The sequence below is a fragment of the Stegostoma tigrinum genome, chromosome 5 (assembly GCF_030684315.1).
Source record: "Stegostoma tigrinum isolate sSteTig4 chromosome 5, sSteTig4.hap1, whole genome shotgun sequence".
Taxonomy (NCBI): Eukaryota; Metazoa; Chordata; class Chondrichthyes; order Orectolobiformes; family Stegostomatidae; genus Stegostoma; species Stegostoma tigrinum.
Genome location: NC_081358.1, coordinates 50,786,478 through 50,812,797, shown reverse-complemented (window position 1 = coordinate 50,812,797; position 26,320 = coordinate 50,786,478). Strand labels below are relative to the sequence as shown.

The following is a 26,320-nucleotide window of genomic DNA, read 5'->3' as shown; positions in this document are numbered from 1 at the left end:
ATCAATCAAGGTTTTGGTTCATTGATGAAATAATAGTCATACAGTTAAGTATGCCTTGTTTAGCCAAAACCCCTTAAATATTGGTTTTAGTAACTAGTTTAAAAAGGTACCTTCTTTGAATGTTAGACTAATTAATGGGCTGGGGCTGATTATCCTCCCTTTCAAAATGGAACCTGAATTATCAATTTTTTGGGCCTCAAATTAGTTATGGGGCCGGGGTGGGGGGGGAAAGAATCAAACTATCAATAATTTCTCCCTTAAGTTAGAATAAAAGCCCATTTGAATTAGGAACTACTTGAATATTTAATTCTGTTTCTTCAATACATACTTTTTAATGACTTCAATTTGTTGTTGTTGTGATAAATATTTATAAAATGGTATTTGGGAACTTCAGTTATAAACTAGAGGTTATTAGATTTTGAGTTTTCAGTTCTGTGAAGGTGACTTCCAGGCTCAAATTCGTTTTTAAAACATTGGGTACAAATAGTGTTACCAATACATGTAATATGAGCTAAGTCACTAGTGAAGAGAAATTGTATTAAGAAATTGAGCATTTATGACTTGGAGAGAGGGATGGTGAGGGACCACAAGTAGGGGCCCAGTTTGTCAAGAAACTATCCCAATCAGCAGAAGAGCCGTTCAGTTTTGACAGTTGCCAGGCCGTTGGAACTCACAAGAAATCTTGAGCTCTTTTATGGTCTAAGTAGACAGGGCTGGGAAAGCCTTGAGTTTTCCTTAGGATTCAGTGAGTGGAATCCGTAAGTTAGCCTATGACTGTATATCTTGGGGATAGGAGGTGTGGTAATGGAGACAATCACATGAATGTGCAGGAAATTGCCAACAGGAAATACTTGTCATTCTCAGTTGTGTAGGAATTTGGAGTGAAGAGTGATACTTTTACTTGGGTTGATTGTCTGAAGGATGTTGCTTGGATGGAGAGTAGAATCTCTTTGGTATTGATGATGAGATCTTTCCAAATCAGTATGACCATGAATGATTGTTTAGGCTTTATACTCTTAATTCTGCCTGCCCCCGCATTCCTTGATCCTTTTAGTTTCAAGAGCTATATCTACCTCTTCCCTGAAAACACAATATGTTAGCCTCGGTCAGTATCTCTGGTAGTGATTTCCAAGCTTACCACTCTCGGGGTAGAGAAAAATTTTATTCTAATCTGTCCTGAAAGGTTTGACCCCCTTATCTTTAAATAATGACCAGGTTCCGGCTCCCTCTCCCCGTCCCCCTCTCTGGTGGGGGGTCTGGGCCCGAGGCGTCAGCTTTTGTGCTCCTGGGAAGAAGTTTTAAACAGTTTTAGGGAAGTCCAGAGACAAGGGATGAAGAGGTGGAGGAAGGAATGAAGTAAAAGGTTAGTGATAAAATGGAGGGCAGGAGAGATTAAATGACTCAGAGAATGGGAAAAGTAAAGAAAGATGTATGAAGATGAGATGTAAATGTTGCTCTCTGGAAAAGTGCAATGTGCTTATGACCTGGAATTTGCTGAACTTTGTGTTAAGTCCAAAGGATATGAAATTCCTAATTGAAAATGCGATGCTCTTCCTCAGGCGCTGGTGCCTGTGCTTCGTTGTCAGCACATCAAAGAGTGTGCCTTCAGGAGATAGCTGGGCCAATTTGAAGGACAAAATGAGATGAGGAATTATGATTTAAATGGATGGACCAAGAACTAATTAATCAGTGGGGAACAGAACAGGAACGATAGCACAGAAAACATCATAGACTGCAAGAAGTCAGAGAAACAACAGAGAGTTAGAGATGAACTGGATCTAAAATTCTGTGGGTTTTTAATTGCAATGCAAAGACATCATCCACTCAAGTTTTGAATTCAGCAATGTTTGTAGAGTCAGGGAAGCTGTTTTTAAATAAACTAGAAGAGTTTGCCACAAGGGGTCTTTGTCAGAACCTTCCCAAATAGCAGTCAGTGTTGCATGCTGAGTCACTGAAGGGACTGGGGGTGAACTGTTCGAAATGTTTAGCTCTTTTTCACAAAACCTTACTCGAAATGGGGTTGACCCACCATGATCTAATCTGAATCACAGTCTGCAGGAGTCATTCAGGCCATAATGCCTATGCTGCCTCTGTGATAGGCCTAACCCATTAATGCCAGTGCTGTCTTCCTTCCCTATACTCCTGTAATATTTTTATCTCCCATTATTTATCAAAATGTCATTTGGAAGTTAGTATTGAATCAGTTTTTGCCACCCTTCTGGGCAGCTGTTGCAGATAATTGCAGTGTAAATTAAAATATTCTTTGGTGTCTGTTGCCTTTTGGTTCTCTTTCCAACCATTTTAAATTTGTCTCCTCTCATCACTGGCTTTTTCATCCCTCAAAGAAGTTTTCCTTATTTACTTGACTACAGGAACAGTGCCAGATGACTGGAGGATAGCAAATGTGGTTCCCCTGTTCAAGAAGGGGAGTAGAGACAACCCTGGTAATTATAGACCAGTGAGCCTTACCTCAGTTGTTGTAAAGTGTTGGAAAAGGTTATAAGGGATAGGATTTATAATCATCCAGAAAAGAATAAATTGATTAGGGATAGTCAGCACGGTTTTGTGAAGGGTAGGTCGTGCCTCACAAACCTTATTGAGTCCTTTTGAGAAGGTGACCAAACAGGTAGATGAGAGTAAACCAGTTGATGTGGTGTATATGGATTTCAGCAAGGTGTTCGATAAGGTTCCCCACAATAGGCTATTTTACAAAATGTGAAGGAATGGAATTGTGGGAGATATAGCAGTTTGGATCGGAAATTGGCTTGCTGAAAGAAGACAGAGGGTGGTGGTTGATGGGAAATGTTCATCCTGGAGACCAGTTACTAGTGGTGTACCGCAAGGGTTGGTGTTGGGTCCACTGCTGTTTGTCATTTTTATAAATGACCAGGATGAGGGCGTAGAAGGATGGCTTAGTAAATTTGCAGACGACACTAAAGTCGGTGGAGTTGTGGATAGTGACGAAGGTTGCTGTAGGTTGCAGAGAGACATAGATAAGCTGCAGAGCTGGGCTGAGAGGTGGCAAATGGAGTTTAATGCAGACAAGTGTGAGGTGATGCACTTTGGTAGGTGTAACCAGGAGGCAAAGTACAGGGCTAATGGTAAGATTCTTAGCAGTGTAGTTGAGCAGAGAGATCAGTGTCCATGTACACAGATCCTTGAAAGTTGCCACCCAGGTTGACAGGGCTGTTAAGAAGGCATAGTGTTTTAGGTTTTATTATTAGAGGGATCGAGTTCCGGAACCTAGAGGTTATGGTGAAGCTGTACAAAACTCTGGTGCGGCCGCACTTGGAATATTGTGTACAGTTCTGGTCACCGCATTATAAGATGGATGTGGAAGCTTTGGAAAGGGTGCAGAGGAGATTTACTAGGATGTTGCCTGGTATGGAGGGAAGGTCATACGAGGAAAGGCTGAGGAACTTGAGGCTGAGTTTCATTAGAGAGAAGGTGGTTGAGAGGTGACTTAATTGAAACATATAAAATAATCAGAGGGTTAGATAGGGAGAGCCTTTTTCCTAGGATGGTGACGGCGAGCACGAGGGGGCATAGCTTTAAATTGAGGGGTGAAAGATATAGGACAGATGTCAGAGGTAGTTTCTTTACTCAGAGTAGTAAGGGAATGGAACGCTTTGCCTGCAACGGTGTAGATTCGCCAACTTTAAGTACATTTAAGTCGTCATTGGACAATCATATGGACGTACATGGAATAGTGTAGGTTAGATGAGCTTGAGATCGGTATGACAGGTTGGCACAACATCGAGGGCCGAAGGGCCTGTACTGTGCTGTAATGTTCTATGTTCTGTTTTCCCCCAAATCAGAACATCCCTCCTGCATCTAACTTATTTAGTCATGTTATTTTGTAGATTTGTGTGAGATTCCATCAGCTTTGTTCAAATTAACTGTTCCCTATCATTTTCTGGTCTTTGTGCTTTTTTATTTGTTTCCTATGGATACTTACTGGTTTTGACTCTTCCCCCCCCCCCCCCCTTGTGCCTCTTCATCTTACCACAGCTGTTGAAGCCATGTATATACTCCTTTACATTAAGGCTACCTAAATTGCAAGTCCTAATTCCTGCAGTCTCTATATTCTTCACTTCGTACAACAAAAAATCACTTGAGATTTCTGGCAAAATTTGAGTGCTCATGTCTAGTTGCCTGAGGGTGCTGGCCTGCCTCCATCTTGAAGTACCAAATAATCCTGATTGCAGTTTGTTGAATGGCTTTCCAGGTCAATTAAATGGCCTTTATATAAGTCAGCTATGTTTTATGTGGGACAACGCAAGTCTAAGTTTCCTCCTCTTAAAAAGCATCAGTGAACTAATTGGGTTTTTATCTTGATGCCAGATTGATGTAGCATTTTTGTTTTACTGATATCACCTTTTGATTGCAAGATTTTAAAATTGAATTCAAATTCTCAATATGCCATAGTGGTATTCATGTTCTTTGGATTTATTAATCTGGGATCCTGGATTATTAACTCAGTAATAGTTGCAATATCAAACACTGCCCTGCCCACTTCTGTGTGTCATTTTCCTGTCAATTCAGATGGTGACTGCTGCAAAACATCTTTTCAGCAACATTCTGTTTTGCTGAAGAATGGTGAGGTGGCCTCTGAATTTAGTTTACTTGTGCTTTGATAACACATCCTTCTGACATTTGGTGCACGCATACTCATCCAGGATCATTGGAAACCCAGAATATCCTTTATCATGCCTTTCATATGTGTCCAATGTTAGATTTTTAGGAATTTGCTATACAATCATATTGTGAGCAAAATATAATTTAGATTTTGGGAGTGACAAAAGATATTTATCACGTACATGGTGTAAGCTTCTGATTTGGAAATAGAATTGGACTGTAATTGACCTTTTCAGAGGACTGTAATAGCAATTTTTTTCCACTATGGAATCAAATGTTTTCCCCCATTCTGTGATTTAATCTTTACTTTATTGGTATGAAAAAGCAGTCAGTCTCTCTCCATTCACTTGGGATATGTTCATGTTATATCTTGTAGCTGTGATGGACTTTGGGAGCAAATTAATGCAACTTCACGCCTTCACCCACAAACCTAGGGGTAACATGGTCCATTTTAACTTGTATCTAGCTACTGGTTTCTGCTGCAAACAGTGACACACTTGTAGTGAACTATATATAGTTTTGTTTTCAAAAGTGCAAGTCTGAACAAATGAAGGTGCTTCTAAAACTTGTGATGGCTGACATTTTTAAAATTTTTTTGTCTGTTTCATAAAATCTGTCCATGCTTCATGTCTCCAGGACTGTCGAAGATCAGCCCTGTAGTATGAACTAATGTATTTCAACTTTGCTAGTAATTAGTTGTGTAGAAAAAAAGTTTCACAATTGAACTTGCAAGTACATTTAGAAATCTGTTGTTACATCCTGGGTGTAACAACCCGTTGCACTATTTTTTTGCACTGGAGTGTAATTGCTCATCAATTGAGTTGTGCCAATTATCAGACTAAATGCTTATTTTGTTTTTGTCTAAATACAATTTTCAGCTGCAGAATCTTAGTCATAATGTCATCTTCACTTTGGATTCACTATTGAAGGGAGATCTGAAAGATGTCAAGGGGGTAAGTATTTCAATTTGGTGACAACTATGATGTAAATGCTAAACATCGTTCACATTTGTACAGCGAATCTGCTGCCAGGAAGTACTAAACTCAACATTTGAGGATGATGTCATAACCCTGAGGCTTTTTAACTGATCATTGAGCATTAACTAAAAAATGGCATTTTCCTTTGGTAATGTTATATTGAATATGACATCAAAAAGCCAACAAAAGTTTGCTTTTCTGTTAATGAATGCAAACACCCTGCTGAATGAGAGGAAGAAATGTGGGGTATATTTTAATCATCTTTATTTTAATGCTGCATGTATATTCACAACATTGAGCGGCTTATGATCTTGCCCTGAACAAGCATTGAGGCTACAGGAAAGCTCATGTGCGAAAGAGAAAAGTCACTTTGGATCAATGAAAAGAGTATGTAAAAGCTTTGAAGAGAGCAGACAAGGATGATCGTATGAATCTTAGGAAGGTTGTACTGCAGAGCTGCTCAACTTGTGTAAACACTGAAATATTTTCTTGAGTTACTGATCCCTATTTGTCTTGACAAACACACAAACGCAATACCTGCAGTTAATCCCTGCTGCTTTTAAATAACAAGTACAGTGGACTACCTCAAAATAAGAGTTGTGACTATGCTGGTTGGCTGGCAACAACTTTATCTTTTTGATGCTCTGCAGCAACTTGGCAATGAATGACAGTAACTCCTAAATCTATACCTTTGCCTCCTAAAAGGATTATGAACACTGGTTATGGGAATATCATAACTTCCAATATGTCACACATCATCCTGGTTTGGAAGTATATTTCCACTTTGTTAATAAAATTTGTCTGGAAATCCCTACCATAACCCTTTCTTTGAATGGTATAATGATTCATCCTGAGGCTAACTATCCCCTGGTCAAGAGGAGCTGGGAATGGGCAATAAATGTTAGTTTTGCTGTCTATACCTGATAGAATCCTTTCACTCTGGAGAGGGGCCATTTGGCCCCTCGAGTCCACAACAACTCTTGGAGTATCCCACCCTATTTACCATGGCTAACCCACCTAGCCTACACTTCCCTAGAAACTGTGGGCAAGCTTAGCATGACTGATCTATCTATTTGCAGATCTTTGGACTGTGGGAGGAAATTGGAGCATCTGGAGGAAACCCACACAGACATGGGGAGAATGTACAAACTCCACACACAGTCACCCAAGTCAGGGCCCCTGGTGCTATGAGGCAGTGTGATAAACAGAGTCACCTTGCTGCCCTATCTTGGAGGAACAATTTTGAAAGTTTGTAGTTTTGTCACACAACTACTGTCTTCCTCCCTCCAAACTAAATACTAATCATGTTACCAAATTACCTCCAATTTTATGTACCTTCATCTCTGATTACTTATGTGGAATCTGATTTTAAATTCACTTTCTAAATTCGCATGGACAAAACTTGTGGATGCCTCCATATTCGTCACGGCACGGACTTCAATGTTGGCAAGATTCCACGAACAGGCTTGTTGCAAATCCATGCTGATTTTCCTAAAAAGCTTAATATTTGCTTAATTGATGAGTTATACTATCCCTGCTGACAGATTCTAGTAACATGCCCACACGTTGCTATGTTTACAGGCATAAATTGGATGTGTGACATCTGTTGCACTTGCCTGGAAATTCTTATGTAGCAGCATTCTGTGCAATCGTTATATTGCAGCAGTTCATCAGAAAATTCACCAACACCACCTTGAGTGAAATTAAATCACAACTTTGGAAACAATGTGTGCGCCAAGTGTGAGAAACAGACTGATAAATTGGTCTGTAGTCAGTTGAGGTTTATTGTTAATACAGTTCCTGAATTTGGAGAAATTCAGAAAGTTATGGCTACAAGTTTAACTTCCTCATCCTTTGTTTTTACCCCAAGGTTTTACAAGTAATCAGGTCCAGGATACCCTCGTATCTATCTTTCTCCATTACTATCTGTTTCACGTTAAATGCATCAATTTCCTTCCCTTTCCCATGATAATTTTGTACCTTTTTGTATTGGTGGGGAGAGGGAAGTGTAGTGAAATTTATGTAGGAAGTGTGCCACTGGGACAGTCAGATGAGCAGGGAGCAAAGGCTACAGTATAGTGTAGGATGCCAAGTGTATTTAAAAAACGAAATTGCAGTACAGATCAGCAAGGGACCTATTGGGGAAGTGCTTGAAAACCAGAATAGAGATAAATAGTTATCTTTGGGAGAAAAGCTAGCAGTAACATCTTTGAGATTTTCAAGAGAGAATGCATGAGATGAGCAATCCTGTGGAAAGTCAAACATCTTGGTAAATCAGGTTACGCAGCACGTAATTTTCTGTGCCTTCATTTTAATTAAGAATATCAGGGACTTGAGCACAAACAATTTCTTGTATAAAGGTCACATCTTTTTGTTTTTTAACTTTTGACGATGGACCAAATATGAAAATTACTGCTTTGAATGGAGGACACTGGAGAGAGAATGACTAGAGTTTCAAAAATTGTTTACTGGAGCTGTTTCCATCTTTAGAAGTAAGTGGAACTAACAGGTGCATGAGAAACTGTTTCTCTTTGTGAGAACATTAAAGACAGACAAATGGTCTCATGTTTATGTCAGGGTGATTCTTCCCTGTGACATTTAGGTTACCTTTTCCGTTCACCACTTGGAGTGATTGTGAGAGCATTCAACTTAATGAGTGTATGAGTCAGCCCCAATCAGGTGACCAGGAGAAAGCATCAAGGTTGGAGACAGAACAAAATTTATCGGCAAGTCAGCTCCTCCTAGCTGTTGTTTGTGGAATTGCCTGTTGTAGAATGACCATATTGAATACAATTTTTAAACTGTGCTTTATTTAATAGCAATGAAATTATCCTGCAGAAGCTAAAAGAATTTAAAATAAGCATTGTGGATAATTATTTTTAAATGTTGTGAAAGAAATAGTACAAGATTTGTATACCGGTGAAGTTTGACATGAATATTAGGAACATTATGCAACTGTGTTTGGATCCATATGCACCAAGGTGACTGACAGATCCTAAGCATTAGCTTTGCGTCAACAAATTTGATCAACAGTAAAGGTATTGATATTTATTAGAAAACCAAACAAATGTGCAATGGAGCTTCACATAGAGAATCTTGCCTTATTGGGCACCTTGAATTTTGTGACTGTTTCCTTAGCAACTGCAAAATATTATGACGTGGGCTACCCTACATGTTAATGTTTAGTACGTATTCAGACTATGCAAAGACAAAAAGGCTCCATCAGAAAATTGGTGATGAACACTTGGATGTGCTATCTATATAAGATTCCAAGAGGCAAATACTTTTCTGTCATATTAGAGACTGAAATCAATTGTTTTTTTCCAGCAAGGTGAGCTAATGACCTAAATGGTCTGCCTAATCCTTACTCCTCTGAACTACAGAAATGGCCTTTTTAAAACAAAATATAACTATTTGGTAAATTATTTGTAATATTCAATATTATTTGTATTAAACAGGACTTGAAGAAACCTTTTGACAAGGCATGGAAGGATTATGAAACAAAATTGTAAGTACAGTTATTGTTTGGCAGGAAGCATGATGAGAGTTAGGCTTGCTTGTTAGATTCTCTCAATTAAAACTTAGTAACATTTTATGCTGTTATCAGTTGGCTATGTCCCTTGCTAAAAATGAAGCAATAGCTTGGCATTTACAAAACTGATTATGACATTCCTGAGCAATCCTAGTTCAAACTAAAGAATGTGACTTCTGTGATGCCCTTTAAGTTATCAGCGTTCTCCTTATCCCAGTCTGTCTTGAATGTGTGCTGGAGACACAATGTGAAATAGAGATACGTTGCCCTGAACATGCCCCACTGGTAACCTGATCATTTTCCCATCTTCAACGTATAAATAACATCTCCCACTGGCTCTGTTTCGAGAGATTGCCACTCATTGGGGCTTGATTATAATCCGCCTTGGCCATCATTTTTTTTTTAACCTTCATAAGTCTCCTACTGCCTTTCAGTTCCCCAACCACATTCCCTTGCACCCACCCTCCTCAGTCTCTCTCCACAGGCTGATCCCATCTCTGGCACTGTTTTTCCTTTCTTTAACTCCCGGTAGATCATGGTATTGAAGAAGACGTCATGCTTTTAGTACCAAAAATAATGATATTTGCCCACTTCCAGTACGTAGGTGCTGCACTTACTTTAAGTTTATAGAATGCGATACTCATTAGGAGTTGTCTTAATTTTTCAGCCAGAAATGCATGCATGTGCTGGCTTACGATAATCCTATGATTATAGGGTGTGTTGGGCCTAAGATGCTTGAAAGTTTTGTGTCCACACAGAGCAGACTTCATTTGGCATGGTGTATGATAAGCAGAACGAGTTCCTCTAGAAAAAACAAGTTGCTTTCAAGCTAAAAGAAAATCACCAACTCATCAAGTATCTGCTGTGGTGAAAGAATTAATGGTAGACAGGTGTGAGAATGAAACAATTTGAATCTGGTGTATGTACGATACCCAATATCAAATGCGCCATCAGAAGGGTCAGCTGTGAGCTAGCATGTGTCAGAATGGGCCCTACAAATCATGAAAATAATTGCTTTGTCCCCAGAAATGCATATGTGGTATTGCACGTTAGCAGGCCAAACCAAAACCTGAGTCCAACCCTGATAGGAGATCAAGTTTTCATTGGCATAGTGCCTTTATTTTCATTCCATAATTTGGTGTCGTGGCAGAAGACCAAGATTTCACAGCCTTCCAAAAAAAATCTGCCAGAATTATCAGTTTCAACCAATCTTTATCAACAGCAACGTAGACATGAGTATCTGTTAAACTCAGCAACGTGGATAAAATACCCATGAAATTTGACACTAAGCCAAATGGTGGAAGGGTTTGAAAGCAGTTTTAATGAAAATAACAGGACATGAGAAGACAAGATTCACAGTAGTACTGCACTACACTGTCAGCAGGTTGAAACTGGAGTCTCTGGTAACTTTTAAACATAACACATTGCCGGACATCCGTCTCCTGCAGAAGATTTTGTGCATGTCCATGACAATAGATGTATGGATGGGGATTGAATATTTTTATGAATTATGAAATTTTGGATAAGGCATTTGGGCCAAAGTAGAGAATTCAGCAAGTTATTGCAGTTATTGTAGGGGGCCTAATGTCAATATTTGTGTTTAAGTGCATGCTTCGATAATGCATTCAAAGATTATTTGTGCTGAATGTAATTGGTGGATGGTTGATAGTGAATCAACTGTCCATTGGGTGGAAATATGTCAGCATTTGCTTTTTGCAGTTTAGTTATCAAATTGTGGGATGCTGTGACTTCAAGTATCATCAAATCATTCAAAAATAAATGTGCAATATTAAATTTCAAATGATATTTGGAGGGATCATTCTGAGAGCAGATGTGCTACATTTGTTCCTGATTCAGATCTTTAATGATTGTGCTATTGGGTAAGCAGACTCAATGAATTTAATGAACTCCTGTATGCCAAAGTCAGTCAATTCATCAGAATTAAAGAACCTTGACTGTAGGTATAAGAATCTTTGTACAATTCCTCTCAAAAAAAGTGCCACATTAGTTTTGATATTAAATACATGCGTTCTTCATATTTTATGCTTGGCATACAATTCGGTCCCCATGTCTCTGAAGGACTTTTGGAGACTACAGCTTCTGACTATAGGCTATGATCTATTGTATCACAACCTTATTTCCTACTGCATGCTGATTTTTAAAATTAAACCTTTGGAAGATGACGTTGCTTTGATTTGCTTTGCTTTGCTTTGCTTTTTTTTAAAAATTGAAAATTTTAAAGCAGGGTGTCTCTGGGCATGTGTCAATTTACAAAAATCTCCATCCCTACTGAAACATTAATAAACAAGTGGTAATGATAACTGCTGTTGGGAGATGAGGGAGGAAACTGCAGGGGTTCTGACCCAAATTTTTAATTCCACTCTAGTGCTCTACCACATGTCTTGCAAAGTGGAACCACATTTGCTGCTCTGTAGCCACAAGGGAAGTGCTAGTGACAAACTAGGCTGTTAAGGACCACGTGAGGATCTAATCAGTGATAACAAAACAATGAAGATTCTGAAGGAGGGAAATCATCCCCACTTAGAGGGGCAAGGTTTGATCAGGTGTAGTTATCATGCCTTTGTCTGAGGGAGGTCAAGCCCAGTAGATTTGATTGAATGAATATTTTGAGGAGGTGACCATGTGCCAATAAAGATGGTGAATTTGAATTTCAGCAAAGCCTTTGTCAAGGTCCCAAATAGGAGACTGATAAGGTAAAAGCACATGGGGATCCAGGGTAATGTTGCAAGTTGGATCTGAAATAGTTTTGGCAGTAGGAGACAGAGCAATGATAGAATGCTGTTTGTGTGACTGGAGGCTGCTTTCCAGTGGCGTACCACAAAGATCAGTGCTGTGTCCCTGATTATTCCTGATACATAATTCTTTGAAGTTTGCATTGTATGTAGAAAGGGTGGTTTAAAAAATATGTTCAGTATGCGTTCATTGCTCAATCATAGTCATAGAGATATACAGCACAGAAATAGACCCTTTGATCCAACTCATCCATGCTGACCAGACATCCCCAATAAATCTAGTCCCATTTGCCAGCATTTGACCCATATCCCTGTAAAGCCTTCCTGTTCATGTACCCATCCAGATGTCTTTTAAACATTGTAATTGTACCAGCCTGCACATTTCCTCTGGCAGTTCATTCCACACATGCACCACCCTATGTGTGAAAAAGTTGCCCCTTTAGATTCCTTTTAAATATTTCCCCTGTCACCTTAAACCTATTCCATGTAGCTTTGGACTCTGTCACCCTATGGAAAAGACCTTGCCTGTTTACCCTATCCATTTCCCTCATGATTTTAAAACCTCTATAAGACCACCCCTCAGCCTTCACTCCATGGAAAATAGCCCTGGCCTGTTCAGCCTCTTCCTATAACTCAAACCCTCCAACCCGGGTAGCATGCTTGTAAATCGTTACTGAACCCTTTTGAAGTTTCACAACATCCTCCCTATAACAGGGAGACCAGAATTGCATGCAGTATTCCAATTGTGGCCTTTTTGAGTATGAGAGCTAGGAAGTTGTGTTGAGGTTGTTTAGGACATTGGTAAGGCCTTTTCTGGAGTAGTGACCAGTTCTGGAGGCTCAGTTATAGGAAGGATGTTAAGCTGGACAGAGTTCAGAAGAGACTCACCAAGGTGGTGTTGGATATGAAAGGTTTGAGTATTAAAGAGAACCTGGATAGGTTGGAACTTTCACTGGAATGTAGGAAGTTGACAGGTGACTTGATAGAAGTTTATAAAATAATGAGAGATCTAGAGTTTATGGTAGTTTTATTTTCCCTAGGATAGTGGATTTCAAGACTAGTGGCCACAGCTTTAAGATGAAAGGAGAGAATTTCAAAGAAAGACGTGAGGGGCAAATTCTTTTAGAGGGTGGTTCTTGTGTGCAGTGAACTTCCTGAGGAAGTGGTAGATGTGTGTTTAATTACAACATTTTAAAAGACATTTGGATAAGGACAGGAATAGGAAAGGTTTGGAGGGATATGGGTCAGGAGCAGGCAGGTTGGGTAAGATTTTTTTAGTTTGGGATTATATCTGCATGGACTAGTTGGACTAAAGGGTCTGTTTCCTTGCAATATGACTCTGACTTTCTGTATCAACAGTATTGAAGAAAATTTGGGATATGACAAGTAAGTTTGCCAATTACAAGATTGACTGACTGGTGGTTGACTGTGAATAAGGTCTTGGGTTACAGAAGGGCACTCGTGTATTAGTCAGATGGTGGATGGAACTTAACCTGGATAAATGTGAGTGGGTATACTTGAAGTAGTGACCGGACAATGGAGTACTCAGTGACCAGCAGGACACTGGGAACCTGAGGAACAGAGTGATCTTGGAGTGCTTGTTGACAGATACCTGAATGTGGCAGTCAATTTAATAGAATAGTTAAGACATAGGAGACACTTGGCTTTATTTATCGTGGCATAGATTATAAGAGCAGAGATGTTATGCGGGAGCTGTACGAAACTTTCATAAGGCTACGTTGGAGTACTGGCTGCAGGAAGAATGATTGGAGGTGTCCAAGAGAAATTTGCCAGGATGTTTCCTGGGATGGAGCAATTTAACTATGAAGAGATGCTGAAAAACCTCAGGCTTTTTTTTGGAGCAGAGAAGGTTAATGGGGGTCCTTGATTGCCTAAGATTATGAAGGGCATAAACAGGGTGGATAGTTGAAGGGGATAATAACATGAGCATGTAATTTTGAGTTGCAAGGTGTGAAGTTTAGAGTTGATTGGAAGCTTATTTTTCACTGAGAATGTGATAAGAATCTGGAATGCACTGCCTTGCCATGTAGTAGAGGCAGGAAACCTCAACCTTCTGAAAAGTACTTGGATGAACACTTGAAACCTTCAAGGCAATGGGCCAAGTGCTCGGAAATAGGCCTGTTGTAGATTTATTGTATTTTTCAGTGCATACTCTGAGCCAAAGATCTCTTCCATCTGTTTGAATCTACAGTTTAATGTTAATTTCAGGAGTTTTATAGTGTGGTCATCTTTAAACCTTTTGACAAAGAAAATTCATATATGCAAATGAAAATTTGATATTGTTTTTACATAATATGATTTTATGGATGCATATTTCTACCACTCATCTGCCACTTTTTTACAGAACAGTCTCAAAAATTAGACTTGATTTTTCCAGTGTTTCTGCAGCTGTTCTGGAGGTAATAGGAGGAACCCTGTTGAGCAATAATTGGACATTCATAATCTTTTAAGTAATTAATTGAATGGATGACGTGGCAAGATTTCATGAAGCCGTCTACTATAGTAAATACTGCAAACGCTTGATTAAATACAGTTCTTGTAGGCAACTTGTACTTTCCACAACAGAATATTTTGCCAAATAAAGAAAACCACTATTTTGTGAATGTGGCATTGCTTAATTTGAGATTCAATTTGCCCAGCATCACACAGAAATTATTCTTTGCTCCTATTTTACTATCGTCTTTTTCCAACTGGAAATTTCTATAGATTTCCTGAAGACTTGTGAAACTGAAATTAGGCATGATGTGGAGATGCCAGTGTTGGACTGGTGGACAAGGTCAGAAGTCGCACGACATCAGGTTATAGTGCAACAGGTTTATTTGAAATCGCAGGCTTTTGGAGTGCTGCTCCTTTGTCAGGTCAGGTAAAGAGAAACACATGGGCACAGAATATATAGGCAGAGAGATCAAAAGATGACACAAATGGTGTGGGTGGAGTGTCAACAGGCTGAATAACAAGTCTACAGGTGAATAACAGTGTGAGTCCAGTGTCAATAACTGAATAGCAAATGAAGGGATGACCTATAATCTGAGGCAGAAAGATAATTTTGAAAATAAGATGGTGCTGGAGATGAACCAAATGGCTGGAATAACATATTAGGAATAAACATCACGTGCTGAGGGTCTAGCCAAAAAAACAAGTGATCCAAATCTGTGTAAACTAGTTATGAAGGTGATGGTGTGAAAACAGGACAGTAAGAGAGATTTTTCAACTACATAACAATATGGTGGGGTTACATGTATCACAACAAGAACCGAAGATCACAGTTTAGGCAGTCTTGTTGGAGACAGAACTTGGCTGTAATTTTCCATTCAGTGATTCTGCACCGTGTATCTCAAAGGCCACCTTGGAAGACACTTAGGTGAAGATTGGAGGCTGAATGCTCTTGACCACTGAAGTGTTCCCTGACTGAGAGAGAACATTTTATCTGGCGATTGTTGCAGGGTGTCCATTCATCTGTTGCCATAGCGTCTGCATGGTCTTGCCAGTATACCGTGCTTTGGGGCATCTTTTCCTGCAGTTTGTGGTAAGCAACATTGGCGACATCATGTGAACATCTGCCATGTATGTGGTGGGGGATGTTACCACTTGTGATGTTAATATCTATTTTGATGATCAGAAGTATTTTTCAGTGGTTACTGTGGCAGTGTTGTGGTCAATGTTGTCCTGATGGCTGGGTGGTTTGCTGTGATTGATGGTCTGTTTAAGGTTTGTCGGTTGTTTTGAAGGTGAGATTTGCGGGCACAGGGATGATTATGACAAGATGTTTGTTATCATTGACGTTGAAGACTGAAGAACCAGGTATAGTTTCTCTGCTCCGAGGAAGTACTGGATGTTGAGCGCCACTCTAGTGGTTGTGTCTTCTGTCTGTCTTCTGAGGAGGTTGTTGTGGTTTTTCATCGTGTTGTGAAGTTAGGTGAGCATGTTTTTAATTCCTCACAAATTAGACTTTTTCCAAGTGTGAACTCTCCTCTTCACCTTGCCTCACCTCGCACCCCCAAATTCTAACAATCTCTTTCAACCTCAATTGTAACAATTTATGTAGTGTTTTTCATTATCACTGGAAATCTTAGGCTATTTTCCAGCCAAAGAAATGGTTGAAGTGTAGTCCATGTAGAAATAAGAACACGTAACAAAGTCAATGCATTAATCATTAGTGACTGTAATCTTCACATAGATTGGCATAGTTAGCTTGCCAGAGGAGATCACGAGGAAGAATTCAGAATATATTCGGGGTAGTCTCCTAGAACTATAGAATATGGTTCTGCGGATATCAGTTTTAATATGTGATATCAGTGTAAAAGATTCCCCCCAGAAACTTGGTAGAATCTGTGTTCAGTTTGAGAGGGAAGTATTTGGGCCAGAAACAGTTGTGCTTTGTTTAAATAAAGGCTGATTACAAAGCACTGAGAGTGGAACTGGCTGGAGTGCGCACAGATAGGAACTCAGCAACAAAGAAGCTTCAGGAACAATGGCAGATATTTAAGAAAATAATTTGCTGTAACCCAGGCATATTCCACTGAGGAAGTTAAAGATATCCTCAAATTGCAAGAAATAAAAATAGCAGGATGAAGAGTTTCGGCCCAAAACCTTTGACTTTTCAGCTCGTCTGCTGTCTGATCTGTGCTTTTCTAGTCTCATCTATAGACTCTGGTTTGCAGCATTTGCACTCCTTATTGTCTCCATTGACATTAAGGGCCTCTCTAAATGTGTACAAAAGGAAGAGTGAAGCCACCTGGAACTTAGGACCCCTAAAGAATGAGGCTGGGGAAATAACAATGGGGAACAAGTAAATGGTAGAGGAGTTGAAGTACTTTGCATCAGTCTTCACAGTACATTGCAAATATATTCCAAAATTGCTAATTTCTCAAGACATGAGGAAAAGGAAATAAATACACTAAGTTACGAGAAGAAAAAGTGCTAAGGAAATTAATTTGGAGTGAAGACATAAGGTCCCCTGTACTGATGGAATGAATCCTAGGATATTCGAGGAAGTAGCTACAGAGATAGTGGATGAGTTCCTAGCACGGTGGCTCAGTGATTAGTACTGCTGCCTCGGTGCCAGGGATCCGAGTCCGATTCTCCCCTCAGGCAATAATCTGTGTGTTTGCACGTTCTCCCTGTGCCTGCGTGGGTTTCCTCTGGGTGCTCCGGTTTCCTCCCACAGTCCAAAGATGTGCATGCTAGGTTGATTGACCATGCTAAATTGCCTGTAGTATTCAGGGATGTGTAGATTATGTGGGTACCAGTGGAGTGTGTCTGGATAGAATGCTTTGAGGTTCAGTATGGATTTGTTGGGCTGACGGGTCTGTTTCCACACTGTTGGGATTTTTGTGATTGTGATTAAAATCTAGATGCATGCTTGTGCACAACGGACTTTGAGAAACATAATGATGATAATGACCAGACAATGCACTTTTGTGATATTATTTGAAGCTGAAAAAATGAGCTAGGCTATTCCACTGCTTCTATTCACACTCATTCCATGGGAGCTTCTGTATCTACCTGAGTCGACAGATTCTGTTTAGTGTCTCATCTAACACAACACCTCTGTCAGCATAGCCCTCCATCAATAGTGGATTGGATTCAGTTTTGATCTCTTGTGCTCAAAACTTGAAGAGCTACTTGAACCCAGAATCTTAAGGTCAACGTGTACTGGTATTTCACCCACTATTGACAAATGGGAGAAGTTTTTAACAGAAATTTCTATGCTGTACATTGCTGTCACAAAGAAGCTTCATATCTAACGTTAAAGGACTTAAGTTTTAGGAGATTGTGGAAAGAAATTTATTTCAAGATCTGTGGACAAAGTTGGAATGGTTTCTTAAAAGTGGTCATTGAAGTTCAGTACACATGGGAGGTTTATTTAAACAGAGCTTCCTCAATCTCATCCCTGGTAATATTTGTTTTTTGCTGTGGATCCTACAGGAGCTGTTTTTGTACTTTTATTTTTGGCAGCATCTGTGGAGGAGAAAACAGAGTTAATGTTTCAGGTCCGGTGACCTCAAAGGAACTCAAAGAACCCTTCTGAGGAAGGGTCACCGGACCCAAAACATGAACTCTGTTTTCTTCTCCACAGATGCTGCCAGACCTGCTGAGCTTTTCTAGCAACTTTGTTTGTTTTGTTCCTGATTTACAGCATCTGCAGTTCTTTTGGTATTTATTTTGTAGTTTTGTTTGCTCAATTGAAGCAAAACCTAATTTAAAAAGTAGTTGCTTAAGAACAAGCTAAGTTGAGGGGGGAAAAATCCTTCAAGAATACCCCCTACATCAGTCAAGAGTGACCCCTATTTATTTGTTTGAATGTGATTTAAAAGAAAATCTCCAAGTTGTATTCTCTGAACAAGCTGTATCTGCCAGACTTCAGAGACATCCAGAAACATGTGATGAGTAACTTATACCACATGTCCAAGAACATCAGAGTAACAGCCTTTATAAAATCCTACACTGCACCCTTTTGCCTTCAGAAGTAAACAAGCGGCTAAGGTTGTTTTCCAGAAAGCCAAACTCAAAGGAATCTGTCTATTTTTTTTCCTCTGTCTCTGTTTCTGAAGTGTGTGTTGCTTTTTGGGATATTTACAGAGCTAAGCATTTGGGTATTACTAACGAGGTTAACTGATTTATTGACTATTTTGTTTCAATAGCAATAATTGTTTATTAAGAAATCTGGTTGATCAGTTTTGTTTAAAAACTGATTTTATTGTGTATAATTGGCCATGCTGGTAACTGGTTAAAAAGTTATTTTATTTTGTGCTGTGACTAGAGCGAGGAATAGTGAGACTACAGTAATTCATTCATCCTGAGCCAAAACTGCACCCTCCTCCATCTCCGTGATGTTTCCACTCTTGCAGTTCTGGTCTCTGCATCTCGCTTTTCATCGCTGCATCAGGAACAGAGTCAACAATGTCTCGTTTGTATATTTGGGTGCAAGTTGTACTGAAATACAACTATTAGCCGTTCTCTTATGATCTCAACTTTCATGTACTGTTGTCCCACTTGTTATGAATCTTTGTTGTTTCATCTTACTATTCTTGATTCTCTCCCACTGTGACTAATATTTCTGCCCAAAAGTTTTTGTTCATGAGTTACCCACGCGATCACACTCCTTTGCTGCACAACCACTGACTGCATGGTTTGCTGCCTTTTTAGTTTTACAGTGTCAAGAGACCCAACCCCTTCTAGTTAGTTAGACTACTTCTTTGTTTCCTTTTTCCTCTTGCAGAACCCCTGTCTCTCTTCTTAGAGGCCTTGCTTGCTTTCAATTGGCAATTTCTTTGAAATCAAGTTAAAGTAGTTGATTTTAAAAAATGGGTCTCCTTCAGTCTTTATCTCTGCTCAGTACACTTTGCATGATTTTCTGTAAAATCTCCATGTGAATATAGCAACATTATAAACAGTACAGCACTATCCACAAGTGTAACAGTTATTGAAATATTCGGTGTTTGCAACAAAATGTACGTACTAAATTTCCATATAGACATCTATAAAACGAAGGCCAATAATGTCACCTGTAGAGTGCCTCAGAAAATCTAAAGTTTTTTTATTTTTACTTTGAGATTTTGTTTAACATAAAACAAATCTAAACTTGGCTTTAATGCATTTAGCATAATCACATAAGGAAACAAATTGCTGATTTTGGGTTTATTGGTGGTTTTCTTTTACTTTGCCACATGCTGGAAAAACCTGTAACCTCTATTTCAGTGCTAAAATTGAAAAGGAGAAACGGGAGCATGCAAAGCAGCATGGGATGATTCGGACTGAAATTACAGGAGCTGAAATAGCAGAAGAAATGGAAAAGGAGCGACGAGTCTTTCAGCTCCAGATGTGTGAGGTTAGTTATGTCTATTTATGTATATAAATGAATTTGCCTTTGTACACAACCTCTTTGTATGACTTCACTTTTTGGCTGACAGCAACACTTGTTTCTGTGCAATGATTTTTGTCAAGTTTTCATGTTTACATTTTACGGTATAAATGCTATAGTACAAATTTTCCACATTTGCTGATTTTTGTTTTCGACCTGATTTTTGCAGTGTAGTGTTCCTTGCTTGATAATTTTAAAACTTATTTTGAAGTGACTTTCATTTGGTAGATGTGTTCCTGGAGTTCCTGGCACTTTGAGTCTCTCACCAATTTAGTTAATCATCTGTAATACTTTGAACCTTGGGCCACAAGCTCTGATTCGACCCACTTTATTTGTTTACTTTTCATACTGCAGTGGATGGTTTCAATTTTAGATTTATGCCTGATCTGTATGGGCTGTTCTTCAGTGTTACTGTACAAGGAGTAAACAGTGGCTAAAGTTGTTTTCCAGAAAGTCAAACTCAGACATCTGAGCCCGAAACGTCAGCTTTCCTGCTCCTCTGATGCTGCTTGGCCTGCTGTGTTCATCCAAATCTACGCCTTGTTATCTCTGTTTCCAGGTGTATTTATTCTACATCCTATGCCTGGCTAAACCTCATTCCTCATTAGCTCCCTTGACGGAAATATGTCTTTTGGCCACATTCAATCCCTGTTTATCTTTCTTTGGGTACAACCACAGAAAATGCAAAATAATGGAGGAAAAACAGAAGCGGGGGGGAAAAAACAATGATTACAAGAAGATGAAGAGAAGCAACACTTTTTGAGACTGTAAACACAATAGGAGAGAAGTTGAAATCACAGGCAGAAAGGGAACTCTGCACTTGCATCCCTGAAGTTTGAGTGGTACGTATATGGAATGGGCTGCCAGAGAAAGTGGTTGAGGCAGGTACAGTAGTAACATTTTAAAAAAAAACTTGGGGATGGGTATGGACCAAATGCAGGCTATTGGAACTAGCTGAGTGGGCACCATGGACCACTTTGGGCCAAAAAGGTGACTGCTTTGCAGAACATCTGCATTCTGCCTGCAAAAATCCTGAGGTCCCAGTTGCTTGCCACTTTTTGACACACCACTCTGTTCCCTGGCCAACATCTCTGCCTCAGGCTTGCTGCAGTGTTCCAGCAAAGCTCAGCACAAACTGGAAGAACAACATCTCACTTGCCGCTTGGGGACCCAGCAGCCCTCGGACTCTGTAGCAACTTCAATATTTTAGGGCCTAAACTCTACCATACCCTAGTCCACACATCAGGCCTTGTTAGCTCAGTCTGCCATTACACACTGACTATTCTTAGTCACCTAAGAGTACAGCTGTTTGCCACCAAGCCAGATTGTTACCAACTCGCTTGCCTATCCAACTGCTGTTCACTCTCTTTGGGCTCTATGCCTATGTATCCTTTACTGATTACCCCTTCCCCACCTTATCTCCTGCAGATAAACAGGCATTTTTCAAGCTACCATCAGTTCTGAGGCAGGTTCATCAGACCTGAAACGTTAACTCTGATTTTTCTTCACAGATGCTGGCAGACTTGCTAAGCTGCTCCAGCAGCTTCTGTTTTTGGACCTAAGGGCTTGTATCCATGCTGTATTACTGTATGACTCAATGTGAGAACAGCACACAGTTAAGGGTAGACCCATGGGAGATTGTACACCTGGTGTACATCACTAGATTAAAAATCTTGACCTAAAACAGTCTGTGACTCATTCCCAAATGGGAAAATCTGATTACTTCCATTTTTTTCATTCACTGTATGCAAATAGTGAAAAATAGATCCTTCTGGTAGTTAGTGATAATGGGAACTGCAGATGCTGGAGAATCCAAGATAACAAAGTGTGGAGCTGGATGAACACAGCAGGCCAAGCAGCATCTCAGGAGCACAAAAGCTGACGTTTCGGGCCTAGACCCTTCATCAGAGATAGTTACTTTGCCACTTTTGCCACAGTGGCAAGTACATGGTAGTTACTTTGTTTAATCATTAGAAACCCATTACCCACCATTTTGCAGCACACCATTTGTACTCAGTGATGCATTGCTTTGACATTTCTGTTTAAAAGTTTAATCAGCTTATTTCCGAAGTTCTGTCGCTTTGGCCCGTGGTGTATTCATCAGTTTTGAAGTTTAAAAATTGTTTGAATGGACAGAATTTCACTTCAATAAATTGCTTATCCTGCAACATAAATACTTGTAATGGATGTTACTATTGCTGTCTGTCAGTCAGTTATGAATGAACGTAAAAAATTAACTCCTTATTGGCATAAAGCTGTTGTTTGTAAGGCACCTGAATAATTGTTAACACTGCAGAGCTGAGAAGACTGATTTTTCAGAATTTAAAAATTGTTTTTTTTGGCTTTTCCTTACCTAGTATCTCATTAAAGTGAATGAAATCAAGACAAAGAAGGGTGTGGATCTGCTCCAAAATCTCATCAAATATTACCATGCACAATGCAAGTAAGTTGTTTTTTTAATAGAAGTATAAAGTATTTTTATTTTATAAACAAAATAAAAATAGTTCCAGTGTAATGAGATAAAATGAAGATCATGATTTATAGGAGATGTCAGTAGCTTCAGAAAAAATTTTCATGTTGTACAAAAGATTTCATTTGAAAACCTTATTAAAATGATTTGCATTTAATTAAATACGGTCACTTGCTAATGAGTATGATTCCCCTTAGGAAGTTCTATGGGTCCTTGTGTGACTGATCCTAGTCCTAGAGGTGCATCTCTGGTTATATATTTGGTAGATTTCTGAGAGGTGGAAGTGGTCCTTGGTCTTGAGATCCTTGGAATTCCTTCCTCCAGTTTGTTTGTACTTCCTGTTGCTAACAGTATTTCTCTTGAGAATTATATTCCTTCGTGCAGGAGTTTCTTCCAATAGAGGGTCTTGCATGCTTCAACATTTATGTCACGTTTTTTGATGGAAACCTTCAGGGAACCTTTTTTGATACACTTCCATTTGACCTCCTCTATTTGAATGTCTTCCTTGAACTGGGCAAAGATTGCTTTGGCAGTCAGAACTCTGGCACCCTAAGCAAGTGGCCAGCCCAGCAGAGTTGGTTTTGAATGATCATGCCTTCAGTGCTGCTGATGTTAGTATGTTTGTCTCCACTGATGCAGAGAATCCATCTCAAACATCTTTGCTACTTCTTGAGGTGGCATTGTATATGTAACCCAAGTTTCAGCTGCAGAATCAGAAGGATAGCTGCCTTATACACCAGAATCTTGGTATCAGCATGGATATCACAGTTGTCCAAGACCCTCATCCTTAGGGTCTGAGGTGGCACTCAGCTTGGATGTGACGTTCAGTCTCTACATTGATGCCAGCTTTAGCTGAGAGGTAAAGCCTAATGTAAGGGTAATGTTCCATGCTGGGATTGATCTGAACAGCGGAATGGACTGGAACTTTACCTGGGATGGGTTGGTAATGGACCTGAGTTACCCTCCATTTGATGCTGAGACAATTCTTTGGTATGTTTCTGTGAAGGCATGAAGCGAGGTCTGAATTTTTTTCCCCAAGAGAGCAGAGATGGCATTACTATCTATATAATGTTCCACAAGCAAAGTCAGTGTTGTTTTTTTGGGATTTTAAACTAGTTGTTGAGAAGCTTTCTGTTCATATTGTAGACAGTACCCACACAATCTGGAATCTTGGACAGGATGAAGAATGGTGGTGATGAATATGGAGAAAAGGGTGGGGGATATGATGCATCCCTGCTTGACCTCTGTTTTGACCTCGAATCCTTCATGTTGCAGTTGGTGAGGAAGGTCACTGACATCTTATCTTGGAGGAGATGGAGACTGTTGATGGATTTCACTGGATGGCCTGCCGGTGACAGGGTCTTTCAGAGCACTTCCTGATTAACTGAATTAGAAGCCTTGGTTGGATTGATGAAGGCCATGAAGAGCGGGTGCTGTTGTTCCTGCCATTTCTCTTGGGTTGCTAAGCAGTGTAAAGCATGTCTATAGTTCCACAGTTTGGAAGACGCTAATTTTCAAGGAGAATTTCCTCTGACCGCAAGAAAGCGGCTGGTTAAAAATTCTGATGCTTAACTTCCCAACAGTGAAAAGTAGGGAGATTCCTCAGTAGTTTGCATAGTTCCTGGACTCCTGTCTTGAAGCGGGAGGTGATGGCAGAGTTTTTGGGATTGGCTGGGATTTCTTCTATGTCCCAGATTTTCAGGAACAGTTGATGGAGATGACAGATAAGCTCTGCTTCAAGTTTGAAAATCTCAGCAAGACTCCCAATTTTCCTGTGTGTTTTCAATTTCTCATGTCTCTTGGTAGTTTGAACTTCTGCCACTCTAGGTGAGAATTTAAGGCCATCTTTGGGAATTTGGGGGATTTCCTCAAAGGCCTTTGATGTTTATATTGCTGTTTAGGAGTTCTTCTAGCCTTTGGAGGCTGATGTTTTCTCTGCCTGTCAAGAGTTCCATCCTTACTCTGGACTGGTTTGAGGCCAAAAATGTTACGTCTTCTATGTTGCCATGCTGGCACTGAAGTAACCCCAGGAGTTGTGCTTGTCATAGAGATGCACAGCACAGAAACAGACCTTTCATCCAACTTGCTCATGCTGACCAGATATCCTAAATTAATCTACTTCCAAATGCCATTCCTGTAAAGCCTTCCTATCCATATACCCACCCAGATGCCTTTTACATGTTGTAATTGTACCAGCCTCTCTATCACCACCTCTGGCAGTTCATTCCATACACTCACCACCTTCTGTGTGGAAAATGTTGCCCCTTGGGTCCCTTTCAAATCTTTCCCCACTAACCTTAAAGCTGTGCCCATTTTTGGACTCCAACCCCTCCCCCAGTGTTAGGAAAAGACCTGGACTATTCACACTATCCATGCTTCTCAGGATTTTATAAACTTCTATAAGGTCATTCCTCAGCCTCTGACACAATCCAAGGAAACTGAACCCCAGCCTAGTCAGCCTGTCCCAATAGCTCAAACCCTCCAACCTTGGAAACATTCTTGTAAATCTTTTCCGAACCCTTTCAAGTTTCACAACATGTTTCCTATAACGGGGAACCACAATTGCATGCAGTATTCCAAAAGTGGCCTAACTAATATCCTGTGCAACTGCAACATGACCACCCCCTGTAGTCAATGCACTGACCAATAAAGTCAAGCATACCAAGCACTGCCTTCACTACCTTTTGTCTACCTGCAACTCCACTTCGAAAGAACAATGAACCAGCACTCCAAAGTTTTTATTCAGTAACCCTCCTCGTTATCTCACCATAAAGTATGAATCCTGCCCTGATTTGCCTTTTGCAAATGTAGCACTTCACTTTTATCAAGATTTAAACTGCATCTACCACTCCTCAGTCCATTGGTTTGTCTGATCAAGATCCAGATGTACTGTGAGGTAACCTTCTTTGCTGTTCACTACACTACCAATTTTGGTGTAATCTGCAAACTTATTAGCCTTGTCAGCAAGAAGTTGTAGTTCCTTCATTTTGTCAGTCCACCACTTGTTCTTGATTTCCCTCATTCTTCTTTATAACTCAGTGTTTACTGCTTAATGAATTGCCTCTTTCTCCACACTGGCAAAACTTCACATTGAGACAGCTTTCCTCCTCTTGATAACGTCCTGGATGATGTGTGGTCATGCTCATCAAACCAGTCTTGGTGTTTCCTGGTCTTGTAGCAGATGTTTTCTTCACAGTAGGAGATGATGGCTATTGTCAACTTTTTCCAGATTTTCTCTACTTTTATTAAAACGAACTGTTTGAAGATTTTTATGGAGATAGTGTTGAACGACTGTTAGAATCTTAATGTTTCTGTAGTGTTTTACTTCAGGGTTCCTCAGTTTAGTTGCAAAGTGGTAGCCTGTTGTAGAGTAGGGATGTGTATGTTAAAGTAAAATGAGAATGAAAAGTCACTCTAAAACTTTAGATGGATGTTTTATGTAATAAACAATGTGAAAATTGTTAAATCTGTGATAGTGAGATTGTTTGCATGCGTGCTTGTAGAGGCCATGCATTTTGAGAAATGCATTTTACTGTTGTGGATTCTGACAATATTGAATGTTACATATTAGAAAAGTACCTTCAACATTTTTGAAGTTTCTTTGATTTCTAATCCTATAATCATGTATATGTTGCAGTTAATACATCACATGAAGGAAATATTTTACTCAGGATCAACAAGGTTGAGCATTGCTGTGGAAAGAAACATGCGAATGAAGCTTTTCATCTTTGACTCATCAGGGTGCAGTTGCAAGAGTACCAATTATTAGAAAAGGGCTCTGCTTGTCTGGCTAGTGAACCATGATTCATAGAGGCATTGCGATGGGGAAAACATGAGCAAGAGTTAAGTGCCAACTGTTTGTTTAAATTCAAACCAGACAAGTTGACTTATGGGGAATGTGCCAGCAACAGTGGTTCTCCAAACTACTGTTTAAAAAACGAGCAATGTTTGGATATGTTCTTTGAGTTTGCAAAGGGCATTCATGTATGAATATATGTTGCAAGCCTAACTGATTTATCTTAAGTCTGTAGTTACTGTATTTGTTCACACAAAATAAACTTGTTT

General features: G+C 39.7%; 1 protein-coding gene across 10 annotated transcripts in view; it reads left to right on the top strand.

The window, feature by feature from the left end:
* Nucleotides 1–26,320, top strand: part of LOC125451568 (arf-GAP with SH3 domain, ANK repeat and PH domain-containing protein 1-like) — a 313,433-nt gene that overhangs the window by 121,716 nt on the left and 165,397 nt on the right. For all 10 annotated transcript variants that reach the window (XM_059645972.1, XM_059645968.1, XM_059645973.1 and 7 more), the window contains 4 exons: nt 5,517–5,591; nt 9,074–9,123; nt 19,623–19,752; nt 22,143–22,228. In XM_059645972.1, the coding sequence (XP_059501955.1) occupies nt 5,517–5,591; nt 9,074–9,123; nt 19,623–19,752; nt 22,143–22,228 (341 nt within the window). The remainder of the gene's footprint in view (nt 1–5,516; nt 5,592–9,073; nt 9,124–19,622; nt 19,753–22,142; nt 22,229–26,320) is intronic.